General features: G+C 38.5%; 1 protein-coding gene, 1 long non-coding RNA gene and 1 pseudogene across 2 annotated transcripts; 2 read left to right on the forward strand and 1 right to left on the reverse strand.

Moving 5' to 3' along the window:
* The first annotated feature begins 370 nt into the window (after positions 1–370).
* On the forward strand, positions 371–6,298 carry LOC127637315 (uncharacterized). Its single transcript, XR_007969709.1, has 3 exons — positions 371–594; positions 3,690–3,780; positions 3,906–6,298. It is a non-coding gene; the product is annotated as an uncharacterized LOC127637315 (long non-coding RNA).
* A 1,809-nt stretch (positions 6,299–8,107) lies between these two features.
* Positions 8,108–16,147, reverse strand: LOC127637313 (endoplasmin-like). The gene is made up of 18 exons (XM_052118310.1): positions 16,005–16,147; positions 14,950–15,058; positions 14,467–14,608; positions 14,178–14,294; positions 13,522–13,853; positions 13,330–13,441; positions 11,661–11,786; positions 11,456–11,572; positions 11,219–11,356; positions 11,030–11,107; positions 10,876–10,941; positions 10,397–10,666; positions 9,757–10,002; positions 9,517–9,653; positions 9,252–9,330; positions 9,004–9,159; positions 8,408–8,506; positions 8,108–8,320 (listed from the first exon to the last, which is right to left on the reverse strand). The coding sequence occupies exons 1-18, from the start codon at positions 16,051–16,053 to the stop codon at positions 8,294–8,296; spliced, it is 2,400 nt and encodes a 799-aa protein (XP_051974270.1). The 5' UTR covers positions 16,054–16,147; the 3' UTR covers positions 8,108–8,293.
* Positions 16,148–16,352: 205 nt separating this feature from the next.
* LOC127637505 (uncharacterized) lies at positions 16,353–22,550 on the forward strand (annotated as a pseudogene).
* Positions 22,551–23,352: the final 802 nt, after the last annotated feature.

Genomic DNA, 23,352 nt, shown 5'->3' on the forward strand with positions numbered 1-23,352 from the left:
ATTTCCTCTCATTGCCCAGTTTGGTGCATCACAATAAACATTACAAAATATGTTATTAATATTTTATAATTAATGTCAATGCATTATTTTACATGTGACGCCATAAAGTTGATACATTAATATGTATTAGCATATTATTACGCATCGTCTATTATCATACTGGCCACACCCTCATACTTGATATCACAGAGAAGCCCGGGATGTCTTCTGTATGATACAGGATTTGAAGCAATGGCATGTAAATATGGTCTCACTCAGCGAAAACAATCATCTGTGGGGGGGAATCAGCGTGCCTCTGGATAGAGTTGCGCTGGAAGTCTCGCGCGTTTGTCCCGCCCACCTGCTCGTGCTGTAGAGATGACATGGACTTAATCGCGAGACTGGGGTGATTTCAAGTGTCAAGTGGTTTTTATTGTCGTTTCAACCATACAGTTAGTACAGCACACAGTAAAACGAGACAACGTTCCTCCAGGACCATGGTGCTACATAAAAACAACAAAGGACCAACACAGGACCACATGAGACAACACAACGAAATAAAATACCTATATAAAAAAACCTATATATACCTATTTACACTGAAAATCACGCGTGGTAAGTAACCAACATCAAGATTTCTTCGCTTTACCTCTTTTCACTCTTGCACCTCATTAAGTTGTCTTACATAAACGTAGCCTATCCCTTCTGTGAGGATATCTGCTTGTCTTTATGAGTTTTATAAACACAGTTGTAAAATGTTGACAATGTAATCGCGAGGCTGTTGCGTTTATATAATGACGCTTAAGAAATCGGAAAATTTGAAACCAATGTCCACCATCTATTATTTTTACAATGTAATAATTGACTCACCCTTGTGTCCAAACCAGTTTGACTTTGTTCTGTGGAACCCAAAATTACATTTTTTGGAGTCTCAGTCACCATTCACTTTCACTACATCCTTTTTTTTCATCCACTGAATGTGAATGGTGACTGAGGCTGTCAGTTCCTAACATTCTGCCAAACATCACCTTTGTGTTCTATAGAACAAAGAAAGCCATACGGGTTTGGAAACAACAAGAGGGTGACTATATGATACCAAAATTGTCATTTTTAAGTCAACATTTAGTTTACTTTAATACTTTAATTTTACCAAATCTCAAGGTTTTTATACCATAATGCCAGATAGCGATAGTACCCCCCAAAAAAAGAAAATTCTCTAATCATTTACTTACGCTCATGCCATCACAGGTGTGTACGACCTTCTTCTGCTGAACACAAACACACAATTTTAGAAGAATATCTTAGCTGTGTTGGTCCTTAAAATGCAAGTGAATGGTGATCAGAACTTTGAAGGTCCTAAAATCACATAAAGGCAGCATTAAAGTAATCCATAAGACTCCAGTGTTTTAAACTATATCTTAAGAAGTGGTATGATAGGTGTGAGTAAGAAACAGATCAATATTTAAGTCTTTTTTTTTTTTTTTACTATAAATCTCCACTTTCACTTCCACATTCTTTTCTCTTCTTTTTGGCAATTCGAATACTTTGTCCATATTGCCACCTACTGAGCAGGGAGGAGAATTTATAGTAAAAAGGGACGTAAATATTGATCTGTATATATCATATAAATATAAAGTTGGAGATGGGGAGGTGGAGGGATGCCTGGAAGAATCATCACTGGTGCGAGGGAAGCAGCCGCATATATATCCTTGGGTTATTATTGGCAGGCCTAGATGAACAAGCTTCCCCCAAACTTGCATATTTGGAACTTCTTAAATAAATCCAGAGGTAACACATAAGCTTACTCTGCTTTTAAATGCCTTTAAAAATGTGATATGAAATTAAATAGATATCTCTTTAGTTTAAGGCTTAGTGAAGAATGGCACCAGAAAGGAAAGGATGGGAGACTCCTGGTAAGCAGTCCCATATGTGCACAGAGACTCAAAAGACCCACAGTCCTCTTAAATTTGCATCTTGGACATAAGCAAAAGGCTGGGATAACACTAAGAACAGATTTATTCTCAATAAACATGTTATTTAGGATAAAATATTCATATTCTTTGTGGTACTAGAGGCCAAGTAATTCTTTCTCTCTTTTTACATTACATTGCATTAGGACGAAACATGGCTCTATTGAGGAAAAGTGAGTAACAAAAGGCAATGTTTCCAGATTGGGTTTCCATTACTCTCTCTCTGTTCAGTTGTTTATTGCATCACTGTTTCATAATCCTCGTTCAGTATACGAATTACACTTTTACTCTTGATTTCGGTCCCAAAAGTCTGCATAATGTGTATGTACGCAATATTGAATAATTTTCATTAAGAAATCGAAACGTAAAGTTTGAGTTATTAGTTATGTGATAGCACAAGTGGTGTTTTAGTTCATTACATAACCAGACCCTTGACTCATTCTGCAGTGTTGTCCTGCAAAACTGGAAGGCCTCCAGTGATTGTGTATGTGGTGGAGAAGGGGTCAGTCAACCAGGATGTTGTCGACATTGGCTGTCGTAGAGTAAATGAGGTAACCAGACAGATTGAGGACCCATAAAAGAGATGTATGGTAGGGTCTCTGGAAGACTTGAAATCACCCCAAAATTGTCACTGAAATTATGTTAAAGGAATATTTCAGGTTCAATGCAAGCTTAGCTCAATTGACAGCATTTGGGGCATAACTAATTTTTAATTGTCCCTCCTTTTCTTAAAAAAAGAAAGAATCAAAAATGGGGTTACATTAAGGCACTTACAATGGAAGTGAATTGGGCCAACTCGTAAATGTTAAAATACTCACTATTTCAAAAGTATAGCCACAAGATGTAAACAATATGCATGTTGATATGATTTTAGTGCATAAAATCGCTTATTAATCTTTTCTGTGTAAAGATATGTCCAATTTTACAACTTTGTTGCCATGACGACGTAACCCCCTGAAACAACCGTAAAAAAAAAACCGCTGATTTAAACAACTTTACAGCTCAAATAATGAACAAGTTGTAACAAAATAATTAATGTAAATGCTTTTAGAAAATTATAAGCTTCATATTTCTGCCTTTAAACCCTCCTAAATTTGTCCCCATTTACTTCCATTGTAAGTGCCTCAATGAAGCCTCGATTTTTACTTTTTGTTAAAGGAGGGATGAGTGAAACCATCAACATTATGCCACAAATTCTGTCAATTGTGCTTAACTTATATTGAACACAGAACATTCCGTAAAACATAAATGATCAGTATCAGCAACCCTCGTCTTCCTTCTTTTATTTTATTCAGTTATTGAAAGGGATTAAATGTTGACCAGTAAGCATACGTGTTTTGCATTATTTAGGATGATTTAGGTAAAATATGATACATTAAATAGATTCGCCAAAAAGCATTTCAGTCATCAGACAAAAATATTAATATTATTGGGGTCATTCCTGCCCAAATGTCACCCCCTGCTGTATGCTGAAACTAAATACGCAGAGATACTCATTCCTACAGTATCTCAGCCATGACTCCAAAACACCAACAAACCTAGCTTTTTATTCAGTGTACTGTACTTTTTAAAAAAAATATATATATTTTTTAAATAAAGTGAATAATGCACCCCAGCAAATCTTCTCACCTCCCACCAGCAGCATTAGCAAGTGTGATAGCATAGTTGATGCCTTACAGCGACCTCTATTGGCCATCTTCTTTTTTTCACATTCTAGCACTTTTTCTCTCTGTTTGCCAGCCGACCGTGGGCATTCTCATTCTGCTCATCCTTGTGCCACTTGCTCTCCTGTACAGCAAGACCAGACCACAGACACTGCATAAGTACTTAGGTAAACTTGCATCAATCAGTGTTGTAGGAGTCTAATATGTTTCCTCAGTCTGTAGTTAATTGCTCTTCTGCGTCAAGAATCATGTTGTATTGGCTAATCTCAATCTTGCTGGTCATGGAATTCAGAGCTCTGGGAAGACCCAGGAAAGGTGCACAGAAACAATGTAGAAGATGAGACAGAGGAGGACAGAGACATCCCTGTGGTGATCTGTGATTCAGAGCGTATTGGTGCTTCCATGGCAACCATCAACAGCATCTACAGCAACACTTGTGCAAGCATTTTCTTCTATATAGTTACCCTGCAAGATGCCTTCCAAAAGATAAGATGCCTCCCTGACATCACTGACTAAACTTTGACTCAAAAATGTCGTGCTATGGGCTGCCACCTTATACTTGGTCATCATTTGTTCACTTGATTAAACCCTTGTGTTGTGTTCATTTTTAAATGTATATTATTACTGATGGAAGAATTCACTGATCTGAGCTTAAACCAGCAGAGTGGGGGGGGCACTCCCTGCGGAAAATAAAATAAATAAATAATAATAATTAAGTAATAAGATAATAACCACTTTCTTGATCTACTTGTTCTAAGCTGTTAAAGGCTAGAATCTGGACTTTACAATGCATATTGCTGATCCTACCAATTCTTAATGCTTTTTTAACAACTGTTTTGTTCCCATCATTTGCAAATTTATTATCACAATCGAGATTGTTTTATATATTGTTGGAAAAGTCTCAATTAGTAGAATGCAATGAACTAGTTTGTTTTACCCAAATTGCAGTATTAGTTTTATGAAATTCTAACTGACACACATACATATTATAAACAGGTGTCTTTTTATCAAGTTTTTACTTATTACATCCCATAGCATACATATAACATAGACAATGATGTATCATAACTTACAGTAGACTATCCTGATTCAAATGAGCCCAAATGCAACATAAATGATCAGTAGATCTTGAAATATTTCTTTAAGGGTGTACATATGGAAAGAGGATCCACAAGAGGGCACTCAACACATGATGTTTGTATGTATTTGTTTTTTCAGGTATCATATGTGAAAATGTCCTGCTATGGGCTGCCACCTTATACTTGGTCAAAGTAAAAAATAAAAACGACTGGAACACAACATAAGGGTTAATACCTGTCTTGTAAATTAGCAAATCATGTAAAACAGAACTATCAGTCTAATGATATGCCCTTTGAATGTGTAAAAGATCAATGAGAGCGTCTACTGACTTGCTCAGCCAATCAAAACCATCCCAAATTCCTCAACAAACATGAATCTTTTCTTCCTCTGGGCTTGAGCAGGGAGTACGTAGAGAATAACAAGCTGAGAAAAATTAATTTCAAGGTCAAATCATTTATTCTGTGCACTATCCATAAAAGCCTTAATTTGATGCAGAATTTGTGATTCTAATAACACTTATACACATATTAATACAGCTTTATCTTTTAAGTTGATAATTGAAAAGGAAGGATAATAAATGCATGATATTGCTTCACCACTAGTCACTATGGTAATAAATGTTTTTGTGTTACATCTGACACACAGGAGATATAGAGATACTGTACCCTGGGCATGCTGCCACATTTGCTTCAGACTGTTATCTGTCCCCCACTTACGAGATAGTGCTCAGTGTGCATTTTTGTATATGTAAGAGTTGTTTTTAGATGTGGTCCAAGTTCATTGTTATTTATGTACTCTGATTAAAAAAAAATATGATGTTCTCACAGACAACCTATATGGGCTTCCTGGATTACCGCAAAGAGGAAGTCAGAGAGCTGGGCATCAACCCTAGTGATTGCTCATTTAATCCAGCCACTTTTGTGGCAGATATTGATGAATGAAAAAGCAAAAAATTACTAAACAATTAGAGAAATGAATGGCTGAGAATTTCAGGGGAGTCTAATTAAATAACCAGTGGTTCATAGGTGTAATGAGTCTTGTGAATAACATTAAATCAAACCGGTTGTATTACTTTAGCAGATCAAATTAGTGGTCAGTAGGTCTCAAAAATGATCACTTTTGTAAAAGTGAAAAAAAAAAAAACATTCTCTTCCCTCCCTGTTGAAATATAGGGAAAACCTGTACAGCAGCGCTACGGCCAGGGGAGTGGCCACTACTCCAATGCCATTTATCTTTCATAATAAATACACCACCACTGATCCGCTTTGGCACGTCAGACATCTGGGTAACTAAATGTCTCTCCTGCTAAATAGGTCTAAATCAAATCTGACCAGAGGCATCACTTTAGTCTTGCGTCACTCTGAATCCTATTACAAATTATTTTGCGTTATGCTGGGTCAAATGATATACTGCATGTTCGTTGGTTTCCACTCCTACAAAAGACATTTATTTTCTAAATTTAAATGAAATAAAAGTATACTAATTGCCTAAGAATTGTATTAACGCTATAAATTAATTAACCCACTTGGGAACACTTTACAATAGGGTGCAATTTTTTTTTACATTAGTCAACAACTTTAGTTAACATGAATCAACAATCAACAGTACTTTAACAGCATTTATTAATCTTGTTTAAATGTTAGTTTCAATAAATATTAAATTCTTTTTAAAACTCAAACATTGTATATGTTAACATTAATGAACCATTAACAATGAACAATTGTATTTTTATTAACTAACATTAACAAAGATTAATAAATGCTGCAAAAAAATTGTTCATTGCTAGTTCATGATACCTAATGCATTAACTAATGTTAACGAATGGAACCATGTAGCAAAGTGTTACCACCCTCTTAGCAGAAGAATTGCAACGTTTAAAACCATTTTATTAAAACTACACACAACCGATAGTAGCGGACGTTCTGATCTGTATCATACAAGTTCTGTGAGGACAAAATTTCTTCAATGCATATGCTGTTGTTTTGAGAAATCAATTGTTCTAAATAAAAAAAAAAGTTCCTGTAGCTCAACTGTTAGAGCTTGGAAATGGCAAAAAACAAGTTGCTTTGGAAAAAGTTTTTCCAAATTCATAAATAAAAGCAAATGGCATGCAAAGGAAAATGCGAGTATATGGAAACGTGCTTCTTCAGGACATACAATGGGTCTTGAACATAACTTTTGAATTCTAATAAAACGTATTACTCATTAAACCCCATCTAGTGAAATATGTATACACAACTCTTCATCTAGTGAATATACAGGCTATAATAGAAGCTTAAATTGGCAAATACTTGCATGTAGAGCATTGTAACGGGACAAAGTCTGTCATTTCAATATTGAAGTTCCCAGGTGTTTCAATCTTGTGCTCAGTTAAAAGTTCCCTGATATGCACCAAATCATAGTTTTTTTTACGAGTTGGTGCCCCTTTTCTCCCAATTTGGAATGTCCGATTCCCACTACTTAGTAGGTCCTCGTGGTGGCGTGGTTACTCATCAATCTGGGTGGTGGAGGATATGTCTCAGTTGCCTCCGCTTCTGAGACAGTCAATCCATCAATTGGCTTGCTGTGCATGACACCGCAAAGACTCCCAGCATGTAGAGGCTCATGCCATCTCCACAATCCAAGCACAACTGACCACATGCCCCATTGAGACAATGAGGTTAGCCCATGTGACTCTACCCTCCCTAGCTTAGGAGACCTGGCTGGATTCAAACTCACAACTCCAGGGGTGGTAGTAAGGGTCAATACTCTGATCTACCCAGGCCCCCAATCTTTTTCCGGTTATGTAGATTTGTTGCACAAACTGCAAATAATCGGTTATCTGCCTTTTTACCTACTTAGTTACCGGAATTGACAAAAATATACAATTGTTCAACCTCTTTTACAGATGAAGGAAAAATGTACACTAAAGCAATGCCTGATGCCCGTTATCCTGAGTCTTTCCTCCAAGTGGCATATTTATTGCCCTGGAATGGCTGTTTCAAACCCTGGGACTACCGCTGAACCCATCTGGACTTCTGGGAGAAATGGTTTATTCCAGACCCAACAGGAAAGTTATCCCTGGTATGACCAGTTTAAACCGATGGAGCAATATCCAACTTTAAAGTCACTTGGACTCAAGTCTAGACTTGTCAACAGAATGCCTAGGGTTGATGGATGTCTTTTAGATTTTATGTTGGACTACAGCTACACTGTGGCAACCCAATTCAGAAATAAAGTAAAAACTTCACAGATGCCTGATATTTTGAGGTGATCAGAGTTTGTAAAATGGATCCATGGGTCAAACAATGCAAAAGGAACACAATGAGTTAAGACTACACAAAGGATCCCTTTCCGGAAACATTTAATGGTTCAATGGACAGGAGTCAGCACTCCACAACTGGGTCAGTTAAATATTAACAAATTTACAATCATGGAGGAATGTAAAAAAAAAAAAAAAGAAATCTCAAACACAAAGCAGCGCCTTAAAAAAACAAACAAAAAAAAACAGCCCCCATTACCCAAACGTAACCCACCCACACAGAGAAAAGAGAGAAGCTGTGGTCTCCATCCTCACTCTGCATCACAGTCCAAAGCCCCATCCCTCCCAGTCATACAACTTTACAACTCATCTTTGCCAGTGGAATCCTGAAACAGATACAAGTACATACGGTTAAGAAATATGCCCAATGCAAGCAACAGTATCTCAGCTTTGGCTCATTTCAACAAACTTACAGATTCTTCCTCTACATCCTCATCTGCCTCGATTTCCTCTTCTTCAGCCTCTACATCCTCTGCCAGTTCTTCGGGTGCCTCCTCTGGCTCCTCCTCTACCTGTGCATGGACAGAACAGCAGGATATTGAAAACCCCACTTCATCTCTCCTCCACTGTAGGTGTTCAAATGTGATCGTGTATGTGCATTCCCACAGTTTTTGACCATTGAATTTCCATGACTTTTGTGACCCATCCAATAATTTACGATTATAAGTAAATTAAAAGCCATTCAAATTCAAACGGTTTCTTAAATGAATCAGACCAATGTGTGAAATCAGTTTGAAAGATGAATTGAAAAACACAAATGAAAACAGCCTTGCTCACAACTAAGACATCACATAGCTTGCAAGCACTTTAAAATCTACCCAAGAGCAATATTTTGCCAATGAAATATTAATGTTTTATTTTTTTCAAGAATTTCTTTGAATTTAAAAAGATTTTATTCAATCCATGACTTTTCAAAGCCAGGAAAACAATTTTAATATTCACAGATTTCTGTTTATTTGGTCCAGCGCTATATATAGGTTTTCCACCGTGATTTAGTGCATGAATGTACCTGTGCATCGAGGTCTACGTTCATGCTAAGACGGAGCATGCGCTCTATTCGGTCTCCATAGGCCTTAGTATCTGAGAGCTGGTAGCCAGAGCGCAGTGTAGCCGTCTCAAAGAGCACCACAGCTAAATCTGCAGCTGTCTGATCCTCAGCGTCTGCCTGCGGACAGAGCAATTTAATTCAAACCACTTGAACTCCAATTCACAGATCTTTATAGAAATTTAGAAATGATTCAGGATTATGATACTTACATTGACTCTCCGCAACATCTCCTTGATGAGAGGATGTTTGGGGTTGATTTCTAATGTCTTCTTTTGACTTGCATAATAACTAGAAATGAAAAACAAAAGGTTTGTGCTTAAGTTTTAAACATTTTGCAGTGTATTAGACAAGTTACAATTTTTACATAGCAGTAAGTGGTGGACTGCATTATGAACGGAAAGCACCACAAACCATTATAAAATTTAAGGGTGCATGACTAAAGCTTGTATGCAGACGTACTTGTCAGTAACTTACTTTGTGGAAATGTCTTTTCCTGTCTGGTAAGCCTGAGCTTTCATGATCCGTTCCATGTTGCCAGACCAGCCATACTGACTCGCAACCAGAGCACAAGGTGAGTTGGTCAACCTCTGGGACAAAATGGCCTTCTCGATCTGAAACAAAAAAAAAACACAAATTGAAGAGTCCTTTTATTTTTTTTAAATGTATTCAGTTTACAATATGCAAAAGCGTAATACACAAAAATAAGAGCCATACATTGTCCTTAAGGGCCTTTTCTTTCATCCAAGTGGTGAGGGGTTCAAAGTCTTTCTCCAAGGCCTCTCTATTCTCCTTCGCCTTATCGCTCTCATCAAACTTCACACCTTCCTTCGCCACGTTCTGGAACCGCTTTCCGTCAAACTCAGGCAGGGCCTGGATGCAGTACTCATCCACTGGCTCCGTTAGGTAGACGACCTCATAGCCCTTTTTAAGAAGTTTCTCCACGAATGGAGATGACTCAGCCTTAAATAGACAAAAGATTACATGTTAACCCGATGGACAAGGGAAATAGTGTTCCTTATGCTGTTTTATTAGACCTTTACCATAAGTTCATGAGAGCAATGTCAGATTTGCGAATAAATTGTTCAGACAGTTTGCAAACCAAATCTGACTCAATGGAAAGATAAATTCCAATATAAATCAGACATCACTTCTCTCAAACTCATGTGTACCAAGGAGAGCTAGGGCAGATGTCAAGATGGTTTTGGAACGACAAGGGTTGAGTGCAAGTAAATGACAACTTACATTTTAATACAAGCCACTCTAAACTGATGATAAAGTATTATGAATGTGTAAAATGCCACATTGTCAAAATATCAGACATGCGATACATTCAGCATGAAGCAACTATGCTCACCTCCTTCCTACTGGTTCCAGCCATAAAGAAGATCTTGTCTTGCTTCTCCTTCATCCTCTCCACATACTGCTCCAAGCTGGACAGGCTGGTCTCGCTGTGGGAGGTCTGGAAGCGAAGAAGTTTGGCCAGGCGGGTTCTGTTGGAGTGGTCTTCAATCACACCCAGCTTGACGTTGGTGCCAAACTCTTTCCAGAACTTATCATTGTACTGCTCCTCTGCGATCTTCTTGATCATGTCCAGGGTCTTACGCACCAGCTTCTTACGGATGACCTGCAGAGAAACCATTGATTAGTTTGAACATCTTTACCAGTTTTATACATTTTACATACTAGTTTAGGCTACTTAAGAGCAGATCGATCTCAGGAGGGCTTTCTGAAAGCTTTTATAGCAAGTTTTTATTAAATAAACATGCATTACTGTATATTACTACATATAAACAGGTTGCACATTCAATTTGATCAGAAAATGGTGAGCTTTACCTTAAGCAGTTTGTGTTGCTGTAGAGTCTCTCTGGACACATTCAGAGGAAGATCATCAGAGTCCACCTAAGAGACGAGATGAAAAGTTAGGTTTACCAAAAACAAATTCTCAAATATCATAATGCTTTGCATAGAGATGGACCGCAGCACTTACAACGCCTCTGACGAAGTTGAGGTACTTTGGCATCATGTCATGGAAGTCATCAGTGATGAAGACTCTACGCACAAATAGCTGGGAAGACAAATTTGAGTCATGCATTCAGAAGACAAATTACATAAACATAACTCAAAACAGGACATAAGAGAATGGTTTCATTCTCCACCTGAAGGCCATCAAACCTACCTTGATGAAGTCATTCTTCTTGGTACCATACTCATCAAAAAGGCCTCTGGGTGCAGATGCAGGAATGAAGAGGATGGACTTGAAAGTGACCTCGCCTTCAGCGGTAAAGTGGATGTGTGACAAGGGCTCATCTGATTCCTGATATAAAAACCAGATTTTACTTGAATGATCCAAAAGGCCACTGATGATCATAATTGATTGCATTAATTATCTATGCATATAGCCAGATCAACTCACCCTGGAGAAGGTCTTGTAAAAGGCTTTGTATTCATCCTCCTCCACTTCCTTTGCAGGCCTCTGCCAGATGGGTTTAATGTCATTCATCAGCTCCCAGTCCCACACGGTCTTCTCCACCTGTAGACAATTATTATTCAAACCATTGAAAACCACGCATTACACAGATGGTACTGAGGTTTATTTGCATATGTGGATTTTGTTTAACCTTCTTAGTCTTTGGTTTGTCCTTGTCTTCTTCCTCTTCCTCAACCTCAGCTTCATCTTCTGCTGCATCTTTCTCCGCCCCAGTCTCCTCCTCCTCCTCCTCAATGGGCTCCTCTACAGACTCAGTCTAAAAATTAAAATTGTATAATTTTTTTTATTCTGGTTGCTTGTATATTTCTCAAATATTTTTTTCTTCCTATCAGTAATATTATTAAGTTTCCATCTAAACCCCTTTAACCACCATCAGGGTGCTGGTGTCAGATTCGGTGCCCAATCTGGAATGGTTACGCCCACTTTTACCACAAAAACAAAAGTGGTTCTGGGCTTGCAACGGCCCCTACAAACTGCTCGGAACCGCTTTCACCACAGGCTGGAAAATGTCCATCAGGGTTGCTGCAGTGTTTTAAAATCTATTTGTTTGATTCATAGCGTGGAACTTTAAACTTTTAAGGTACTTTAACTTTGAAATACATCAGGGACTCTTATTTTGAAATGTTTGCGTTTTACTGCATCCAGCTGCTCATTCAAACAAATAAGGGATATAAAATGTGCAATCCTACAATAATCTACAACATAGTACAATATAAACTATTAAAAAATAAACATTGTAATATTTAAAATCAACATTATATCAACAGATGATCATTAGTGATTGCTTGTCATAAATTTCCGATATGGCCTAATGATTGTGAACTGTTCTGCAACAGCAGGAAACACTCCCAATCCCCCGCGTGTTTGGAGAAAATACAGTGACGCGTATAATTAAATCTTATTCGAGTTTGATAATCACATAAGGTCATATCACGATTCATGTCTTTCTGCCCCCAAATTTAAGACCTCTTTAAATAAAAATGATGAAGACTTATGTTGTATCATTTAACAAGACTTTTATGACATTTTTGGAAAACTGAATTCAAGACATTTTAATACTTTAACTCTTTCCCCGCCAAACACGGAATTTTCCGGGTATCCGTGTTTTAGGTGGTATACGGTAAGGAAGACCGCGCGCATGTTTTGAAAGAGTACGCAACTCTTTGATCAAAGAAACAGACTGCGATCGTCTCAAACGTGAAGTGGAACACCATACTAATACTAAAGCACTTGTTTGATAAAAATGCCTTTTTCTCAGCTTTTTGTCCGAAATGTTGTTTTTGACAAAACCTACCTCTGTTCAAGTGGCAATAAAAAAAGAACAAATGAAGATAAAATACAATCTTTTTTTTGTCTAAAAGCAGAGGCTCAGATCTTTATTTTGATATATAGCATCTTCATATATTCATGGAAGAAAATATTCTGCGGGCCATTAAAATTTAGCAAAAATCGTCAAAAACCCTGGCGGTGGCTGGCAACTTTTTTTTAAAAACGCTGGCGGGGAAAGAGTTAAGGATCCACGGGAATCCAGTCCATACAAATAACATTTTTAAAAACAACATCTGGAAGGGCTGAAGCAATTTTAGATTGCCATCATTATCAATGACATGCCTACACTGGAAACGGACCAAGATCATATACTAATATGTAATTTTTCAGCTCTCAAGTGAGTGGACATGTGGGCTGGTTCTGAGAGAGACTTGCAGATTCCTGACCAAGCACCAGCACAGGGACCAGCACCAATTCAGTGGAAAAAGGGTACTAGAGGGTTTAGAGTCCAGACACCCAAGAGGACTGACCTTGCTGCTCCATACATAGATAGGGAAGTTGATGAACTGGGAATACTTCTTCACCAGGTTCTTAATGGTCTCTAGCTCAAGGTAGTCTGAAGCTTCCTCTTTCATCACCAACCTGATGAAGCAAGATTTCTGTACTCAAGTCCCAAAAATCTGTAAAAATTTATGTTTCAACACTACATATCCAATACTTACGTAATAGTGGTGCCTCGGCCCAGAGTGTCTCCACGAGGGTCCTCAATGACAGTGAACTCATTGGAATCAGACTCCCAGATGTGCTGGGTGCCATTGTTGTGCTTTGATGTGACAATGACCTTGTCGGCCACAAGGAAGGTAGAGTAGAAGCCCACACCAAACTGGCCAATCAGTTCAGAGGTGGACTGACCCTCTTCCTGCATCTCCGTCATCTTGCTGAGGAACTCACTGGTTCCAGACCTGGCGATTGTACCAAGGTTCCTCACAAGATCCTCTTTGGTCATGCCAATACCAGTATCAGTGATGTGAAGCAAGTTCTTCTCTTTGTCAGCCTGTGGATATGTCAGGTACAAGATCAATTATTACAAAACAGCTATAAAATGGCAGGTGATATTTAACAGCAGGTTTATTTTTTTTAGTTCCAAATTTGTTTTCAGAGTTAAGGTATCAAAATGACAGGAAGGAAAAGCTCCACAGCAATGCTTCACATACATTTAAAGATATTTTGCAATGCAAATATATAAGATGTTATTTTTGACAACCGCCAAATGGAAAGTTTCATTACTGAAGGCACAGCGGTGAGCTCAAGACAGGTGTTGAGCAATAAAAATAGGTATCTGGACAATTTTAATTTTTTAAAAGTCAACTCAAAACACCTTGATTTTAATAGTAAGCTCTTCATTTGCAGCAAGGGCATCTTCATGGGTCAGGGACATTAACCGGATCTTATCCAGGGCATCAGAAGCATTGGAGATCAGCTCTCTGAGGAAGATCTGTCATGTGAAAATGGAGAATTAGGATAAGTATAGTTGTGTACAGTTTCCAATAACAAATTTAATGAAGCTCAATCATTCATTTAAAATCTAATAGCCCAAGTTAATGGCGACTAAATCTACAACATTTACAAGCAAATAAAAATGGGTTCAAAGACAACCACCAACTCACCTCCTTGTTCTTATACAGAGAATTGATAATCAATTTCATCATTCGGTTCACTTCAGCCTGGAATACATGCTTCTCTGCTTTCTCACGAATTTCCTTAATTTGTGAGGCATTCAATCCATCAAGCTGTATTGCTTCTTCCTCCCTGTGGAAAAACAAGAGAGAGCGTAAAAGATGCTTGTAACAAGTCGATTCCTCCATGGACTTCTTACCATTTACCCCGGAGTATTGTGGAAGTCACATGACATGCATCAACCAGATGTCTAACGCCCCATTGGGGATCATTTTTAAATGCTTAAATTTAATATTAGATGAACAGATGTTTTAACAACCCAAAATAGCAGCTAAAATCAGTGTCAAGTGTTTATTTCCCCACTTTAAATGTTAAGTGATGGAAATCAAAAATATGAAACCATGCCACATGCCTTTATATTTAGAATTAAAAAGTTAAGAGCTGTCAAGTTTCGAGTTCAAATGCATACAGACCTCTGAACCACCTCATCATCTGTCCTGGATCCATCTCGGCTCTTCCCTAGGTCGTCTTCCACCATGCCATCAATGTCAACTTCATCGTCAACTTCAGCTTTCACAGAAGCTGCAATTATGCAAAACATCAAATATTAAAACAAGTACAGATTTGAAAAAGGTTATCACACCCATGGCATGCTTATGTTTTTTGTGATCTACTTAGTTAATCAATAACTTATTGATATAATGAGATGGCACACCATGCACGAAAATCAAATCTTGATTTGGGAAGTGTTTTATAAAGTAATCCCTGGGCAAATTTGGACAGCATAGACTCTATTGTGCAACGAATAACTGTTTGTTCTTTGTGCATGAATATGCACAGCCTATTTGGACATTTTAAAGCTAAATTTGTCCAGGCAAAGCTCTCCTCGTCAGCTGAAATTTACAAGCTCTGTTTTGTGGAAGAAAGAAAAAGCAGTTTTTAGTAGTACAAATTCTTGGCCTTAAAAAGAGCACTATGGAGATCCTCAACTATGCACGGTTATAAGGCCTTGAAGTGATATTTCATCTACGCTCAATTTATACAATTCCTCTCGATTTTAGTTTTTACTATGCATATTTTTCATTTTACTTTCTTGAATATTTTCCAGAAATACATTCAAAAAAGTAGAGCATTTGATCAAATTTGTTTCCATGCAATTTGTAAATCTAAAGAACAATATAGCTGTATATTGTAATCTGAATTTCTTTTATAATGAAATCAATCATTAATCATTGACATAACACTATAATGGGAGTTCAATCTTAAGGAAACTTCCAGAAGCACATGCAAGTCAGATCCACACTCCATCTTTTATTTCCTGATCTGAGACGTTCATCCTTTTTGAAGGAAACGATGATCTTACATTACAAAATTGAGTATATACAATAAATAAATAATATACAGCAGAAAGAGGAACATCACAAAAAACATAAGCATTACTGTAAACTGCAATTAGCTTTGTCAAGTTCAAAGACCATCAAATCCGCATAACGGTGCAATGCAAGCCCATTTAATATAACATACTCACCAAATGCAAAAAGTGCACAGAGGAGACCGATAATCCACAGTCGCCTCATTGTTTTTAGAATAAAGACAGTTTATTAATATGACTGAATAGCTGATTAACGACTTGAGGTGTTGCAGCACACTCCACGCCTCAATGAACTCTTACAGTGCGTGGATAGAAACGGAGAAGTCGGCTTTATGAACTCTTGCGCTCTGGGGCGGTGCTGAGTCGATGTGCACCAATCACAGCGCCCCACGCACACCACCGCGCCAATCAGAAAGCGTTCCACAGCCGTTGTCGTCCAATCGCCGTTTTACATGTCCGATTTTACACGTTCCAATCGTGGCTCGCGTTGATTGGCTCGACGGGATGCCAGTTCAACCAGCGAGTGTTGTAAGCGGATTTCGTCATAGCGTGTATCATTTGATCTGGGGACGGTTTGGAGAGCTTTTACTGCTTTGAGCGGTTTGGGGGAAATGAAAGTGGCTGACTGAGAATCAGATTGAAGTGCTTTTGGAATATACATACGGTTCTTGGCGTTACCTAAACGACTAGTTGTTGACACGGTGTAAAGCACAAGTAAATCCACGTATCTTGACTTGGCTGATTTGCACACAGTTTTTCTGTTATAGTGATTTTATGTAGTGATCCTTTTTGTAGTGCTAGGTTTGAAAAAATATGTTTTATTTACTCACAGCATTTGATAGATTTGCATTTATTACTTTTTATGTTTTACCCTGTTAGATATAAATATATAGCGGTCTAAAATTGCAACACAATAAACATGCAAGGAGAAAACAATCAAGAAAAAATTAAGTGAAGTTCTGACAGCCGAATTCTGTCATTTCCTCTCAGACCTATTCTGTACTATGTCCCAGGTGATCTCCAGGAAGAGTTGTCTTATCAGGGGTCAAAGGTGTTCCCCCATTTGTACTCACTTTGCCAGGGCAGGGGCACGTGTTTCCAACCTGTGGATTACAGCAAAACAAACAGGAAGGAGAAATCGATCAAGAAACTGACTGTGGTGAGCATAATCTGCTCTATCACAATGTCCAAACACTTTATAAGGCCACTGATCTCTTTGAACATCAGTTAAAAATCAGCATGGATGTCATCGACCGCTCAACCTTCTTAATCTGTTTTCTTGGTAACATTGTTTGTCAGGGGAGAATGGGTCTCAATCTGATACTGGAGCATGTTCTTTGTCTGTGGTGGCCAGGAACTTGCATTTTGCTGCAATGACTGGATACCCTTGGGTAATGGAAGATGAGTATCGGACCTGTAGCCTGAAAGAGCAAGAGATCATCAAGGCGGCCTTTATTGACAACCACAGAAGCTGCTGCTTTTATTATAAAGACTACACATTCATTGAAGAGGACAACAGTGATGAAATGATCACCTTCTTCAATATGCTGTCCACTAAAACCCATATTGAGAAACAGCAAATGAGAAATCTTAAAAGAAGGATCATAGACAGTTGTCGTCCAGTCAGGTTTGAGCATACTGGCGACAATAACTTCAATGCAAAAGATGATAAGGAAGGACTGGGAAGGGGCCATTGGTCAATTTTATGGGGATTCAGTACATCCCAACTCAGGTATCCATCCATCCATCCATCCATCTTCAACCGCTTATCCGAAGTCGGGTCGCGGGGGCAACTGCTCCAGCAGGGGGCCCCAAACTTCCCTATCCCGAGCCACATTAACCAGCTTTGACTGGGGGACCCCGAGGCGTTCCCAGGCCAGTGTGGAGATGTAATCTCTCCACCTAGTCCTGGGTCTTCCCCGAGGCCTCCTCCCAGCTGGACGTGCCTGAAACACCTCCCTAGGGAGGCGGCCAGGGGGCATCCATACCAGATGCCCAAACCACCTCAACTGACTCCTTTCAACGCAAAGGAGCAGCGGCTCTACGCCGAGCTCCTCACGGATGACAGAGCTCCTCTCCCTATCTCTAAAGGAGAAGCCCGCCACCCTTCTGAGGAAGCCCATTTCGGCCGCTTGTACTCGCGACCTAGTTCTTTCGGTCATGACCCAACCTTCATGACCATAGGTGAGGGTAGGAACAAAAATTGACCGGAAGATCGAGAGCTTTGCCTTTCGGCTCAGTACTCTTTTCGTGACAACGGTGCGATAGAGCGAATACAATACCTCCCCCGCTCCCCCGATTCTCCGGCCAACCTCCCACTCCATTGTCCCCTCACTCGTGAACAAGACCCCGAGGTACTTGAACTCCTTCACTTGGGGCAAAACCTCATTCCCTACTTGGAGTACTCAGGTAATCTTAAAGAAATATTCTGGGTTCAATACAAGTTAAGCACAATCAACATCATTTGTGGCATAATGTTGATTACCATGAAATATTATTTTGACTAATTTAGAAATAGGGCCAATTTGTAAATGTTAAAATACTCACTGTTTCAAAAATATAGCCACAAGACGTAAACAATATGTGTGTTAACATAATTGCAATGTGATAAAATCACTTGCTAACCTTTCCTGACTAAAGTTTTAGCCAATTTTACAACTTTGTTCCCATGACTATGTAATGCCAACACACCTTAAAACCAGTCAGAAATTACTGTAAAATTATGATTTAAACCATTTTACAGCTCAATTAATACACAAGTTTTAACATAATTTATGTAAGTGCTTTTGTAAAATTATAGGCTGCACATTTTTGTGCTTCTTCATCTTTCAGCTGCTCCTGTTAGGGGTTGCCACAGCGGACCATCCGTGATCCGCATATTTGACTTGGCACAGGTTTTATGCTAGATCTTCACATTTCTGTGTTTAAACTCTCCAAAAATTGGCCCCATTCTTTTCCATTGTAAGTTCCTCACTGTAACCTCGATTTTTGCTTCTTTTTTGTTTCAAGAAAAGGACGAATGAGTCGAAATTATTATTGTGTTAATCAACATAACACCACAAATGCTGTTAACTGAGCCTAACTTGTATTGAACCCGGAATATTCCTTTAATATTTCTTAATTTTGTCCACCACATTTGGGCCTGTTGACAAATTCTTTTATACGCATGCATAAAGTAAATAATGTTTTTATTGTGTTTCTGAATTTATGTTTTAGGATGCCAGGATTCACTTGATCTGCAGTATCATGAAAGCCATGCCCATGCATTGTGCAAGTGGTTTGTGCCTTCAGCACAAGCCATTGGAATACAGAATAAATTAATCAAATTTGTGAATCCTATAACCTGTAACAAACAATCTGAGACACACCCAAGAAATTCAGGAGCTCATTTCAGATGGTAAGAAGATAAAAGTAAAATGAAAATGTTTGATTTACATATATTAAGTTATAGGTTTAATCATTTTCTGTTTTCAGTGATCGTGACAACAAAGAGTCAGAGAAGTCTATTTTACTGTGGTGAAAGGGGTTGTGGCAAGTCACGCTGTTGGCTACTTCTCCAGACAAAATCCAGCATTAATGTCAGGTCTATGCTTAGACAGTGTCCTGCTGAACTGCAAAGAACGCATTTTGGTAAATTGCTTGAAGACCTTGAAAATAGAAAGCAAAATAAACTTGATCTGAAATACAAGACGACTGCAATGAAGATATCAGTGCACACTGCAGGATGTATTTTAGCTCATCTGACTGTAATTATATGATACCGATATTATACTAGATGCACATTTTTTTTTATAATTTTACGTGTATGAATAAAGTCCAAATTAATTTGCAACAATTTTTTTTTAAATAGGAATTTGTTTCGGTAGGCAACTTTCCAGATCAGCATGACAGTTTGGAAGAAGGTGTTAAGTTTGTATCGCTCCATATTCTCCTTCTAGATGGTATCAACATTCTGACGGAAACACTAGGACTCTCAATATTAAAAGTGATCTTTGCACTCCATGTATAGTTTTCTTAAAGGTTCAGTATGTAACCATTTTCATGTTAAGTTCTAATGTTTAACGCATCTTAAAAACTGAGCCCTTCATGGACTTCCTAGGTTGCCTATTAAAGCCTATAGACTGATTTTTATGCGAAGGGAGCAGGTCGCTTTTGTCGGTAAAATCCAAAGGATGTGATGTTTATGCACGCTCCCGAGAGCCTTGCATCAGTGCTTCTCTTCCGGTATTCAACAGCGACAACAAACTGCAACACTAGGTAACGTTATCTTAGAGATGGAATCCAGCAAACATCCAGCTTCCAGCACAACACCGACTCAAAATCCAAGAGTAACTGTGTAATTTTAATTTAAAAAAAATAACTTTTTTGTTTGCTGCCATTTACTGGAATGGTTTAAGACTAAAAGTAGGGAGATAGAGCAAACAGGGCCTGTATTATAAGCTTTTGAAATTGAACATAAAGAGGTTCATCTCATTATTTGTAGCATTGTGTATAAATAAATGAAAATAAAAAAATATGACTCAAACTGACCCATCAGACCAAGGAAGAGTTAAAGCAATTACAGACACATGCTGAAATGGAGACAAAAAAGATTTCAGCAACATGAATTATGTCTTTATCTGCAATTTACAGGTAAAGGAACTGTGCTAGCTGCTGGAGGCCTTCCTACCTTTTGTAAACTTATCATTACGTCAACCTTTACTGACCTCACTTTTAAAAGTCTGACTGGCAGGACTGATATCTAGATTCTCAGCTGTCCCGATCTCTCGAATTCCAGTGTCCAAAGCAGCATTTTGCTTAAACGTGTGTTATTGCCTTGCAAGGAATCACCAACTAATGTTCTGATCAAAATGGTGAGATTTCTTCCAGATCTATCAGGTTGGGCATGGGACACATTTTGCATGATTCATGTGTCTCGAGCTGGGCTAAATGAGGCTCATCTTCTAGCATTGTTGGAGGATCTTGACTTCTGTGGGAATTTGAGAATTGAGGTGTTTGAGTGGGCCTGACTGCACTCTGCTTTTTGGCCTTGGGTTCAGGAGAAAGCCAATAGTCTTATGGCCATCATGCATCAGTCTCTCTTATTAACCAGCCAAGCGAGCACGCTTTTCGGCCTATGTTGATAACAACAAAATGGTCAAATATCAGCGGATTATTGGCCTGGCCGATATATCTGTCTAGCACTAATTATGATGATTGTTTCCTCTACAGAGCTGGATCATGACAGTTTGAGGTTACTGCTCAAAGTGCAGTATATGCTGGCAAATCTTTATGCCCAAATGCATCTGCTGAAAGCCACAGAGACATATTACTACAAGACAAGTAAGACAGCCCAGTCCCTTACAGAAGCTCACCTTGATGGCGCAGAGGTCAAACTGATATTTGGTAACACATATTCCACACTACATTCACAACTCTTAAAAAATAAACACAAAGCCAGACTTTTCTGGCAATTGCAACTGTAAACACATGAAGCTTTAATCTGCTCTCATAGGACAGTTGCTTTGCCGTCTGTGCCTGATATTGCTGGAGGATGGCCGGCTTTCTGAAGTGCCAGGACTTTTCAAAGAGATCAGATCTACTAGATACACGTCTGTCCATCCCTGTGCTGAAGGCACTGACTTGCTACTGAAGGCCATTCACAAGTAAGTGAGAAGACAGTAGAATGGTGAGCTAGATGTTGATGTAATTTCATCACCTTTGTTTTAATTTGTCAAGATTGAGTCTTAATGAGCATAAAGCTGCTGAGAGATGTCTCCAAAGTGCACTGGCTAGCAGGAGGTGCTGGTATTGTCCTGATCATTGTCTTGTGGCAGAAGTGGAGGAACAGCTTGCAGATCTCTGGGCCAGCACACAAACAGACACATAGTGAGAGATGGACTTCTGTGTAATGCTTCTGTTATCTTTGATCAAACCTCAAGGTCATGTGTCTTCTTTTACCCTGCATTTGGACAGGAAAAGGAAGATTGTTGCATTTCAGAAGCACCAAAGAGACTGAAGCCTAACAACTTACCTCCATTCAACACAATATTGCTATCACTCTGGTAAAACCTGGTGAGTAATAAATGACCTCCAACAAACAATGTCCTATAGCAGGTTTCTTTACTGCTACAAGAGAAATGATATGAGCCTGTACTGGTTGTAAAACCCCATCTTGGAATACATTCCTCCCTTATTTATTGTCTTACAGGAGTATTTGGTAAGGTAAAGTACTGTAGTACAGGAGAGAGGGGCTGCATCTACTGCAGAGATCTACAGACCTTCGAGTTCGCATCCTAGGCCCCGAACATGCACTCACCAGAGACTGGGAACAGTAAGTTCGATTTCTTTAGAATATTGCACTTTGATCCCACATACAGTATACTAGTTTTTCTCTGATTGATTTTTGATTATGTTCTTTTTCACAGTGTTTCATATACGGATATCGCAGGAACAGGACACACAGTTCAGGAAATTGGAAACAGACATTATGCAGGCCCCCCACTGGTTCTCTGCTATGTCCCTTTAAGGAATCACAAAGTGGGTGACAATAATCAACCTCAAAATCATCTATCACAAGACCAAGGACCAGACTCCCTTCAAGCTTTTCTGCACAAAGAGCATCACCAGAGAATCCATCTTGTGGCCAGGATGAAACCATGAAAAGACCACGGACAGCATTCCAGGTCTCTGTTTTTGGGCTACGGAGTGACATCAGGAAAGGCCGGCTGATTTTATAGGTGATTGTCTCTTCCGAGGTCAGCTTGGTGGGAGGTAACTAACAAGTTATCAGCACAATGTAATGGTGCTGTGTTTTCTTGTTGAGAGGCACAATTTTATTTTATTCTATCATTTTGTTCTATTCAGCATAATATATTCTTCTGTTCTGTTTTGTTAATTCTGTTCTGTTCAGTTCGTTCCATATTATTCTATTTTATTCTATTCTATTCTGTTCCAATCATTCATCCTAATCTGTTCTGTTTAATTTATATTTTTCTATTCTATTCTATTATATTCTGTTCTATTCTATTCTCTTCTGTTTTGTTCCCTTCATTCTATTCTGTTCTTACATCCATCCATCTTCAACTGCTTATCTGAAGTCGGGTCGTGGGGGCAGCAGCTTTCCTATCTCGAGCCACATTAACATCTATTCTGTTCTGTTTAATTCTGTTCTGTTATTTTCTTTTCCATTCATCCTAATCTTTTCTATTCTGTTCTGTTCTTTTCCATTCTATTCTATTTCAAAAAGGTGGTATATAATAGATACACTTTTGTACACAAAATTAAGAAATTGTATATCCATATTAGCAATTTATCATTCGCTTGTATTCTATTCTGTTCTGCTCTTTTCATTCTATTCTACTCTATATTAGTCTGTTCTGTTTTATTCTGTTCTTTCTCTTCTGTTTATTCTATTCTAATCTACACAAAGACTGAATATAATAGATTATCTATCTATCTATCTATCTATCTATCTATCTATCTATCTATCTATCTATCTATCTGTCTGTCTGTCTGTCTGTCT

This window comes from Xyrauchen texanus, chromosome 45 (assembly GCF_025860055.1).
Source record: "Xyrauchen texanus isolate HMW12.3.18 chromosome 45, RBS_HiC_50CHRs, whole genome shotgun sequence".
Classification (NCBI taxonomy): domain Eukaryota; kingdom Metazoa; phylum Chordata; class Actinopteri; order Cypriniformes; family Catostomidae; genus Xyrauchen; species Xyrauchen texanus.

What these genes read in the sequence shown, in the direction of transcription:
- LOC127637313 (XM_052118310.1), bottom strand. Translation starts at nt 16,053, where the DNA reads ATGAGGCGACTGTGGATTATCGGTCTCCTCTGTGCACTTTTTGCATTT. An exon ending in AGAAGAATGACTTCATCAAG is followed by an intron (nt 11,108 to 11,218) that starts GTAGGTTTGATG and finishes TTGTCTTCCCAG; the next exon opens with CTATTTGTGCGTAGAGTCTT. An exon ending in AAAAGGCCCTTAAGGACAAT is followed by an intron (nt 9,654 to 9,756) that starts GTATGGCTCTTA and finishes TTTTTGTTTCAG; the next exon opens with ATCGAGAAGGCCATTTTGTC.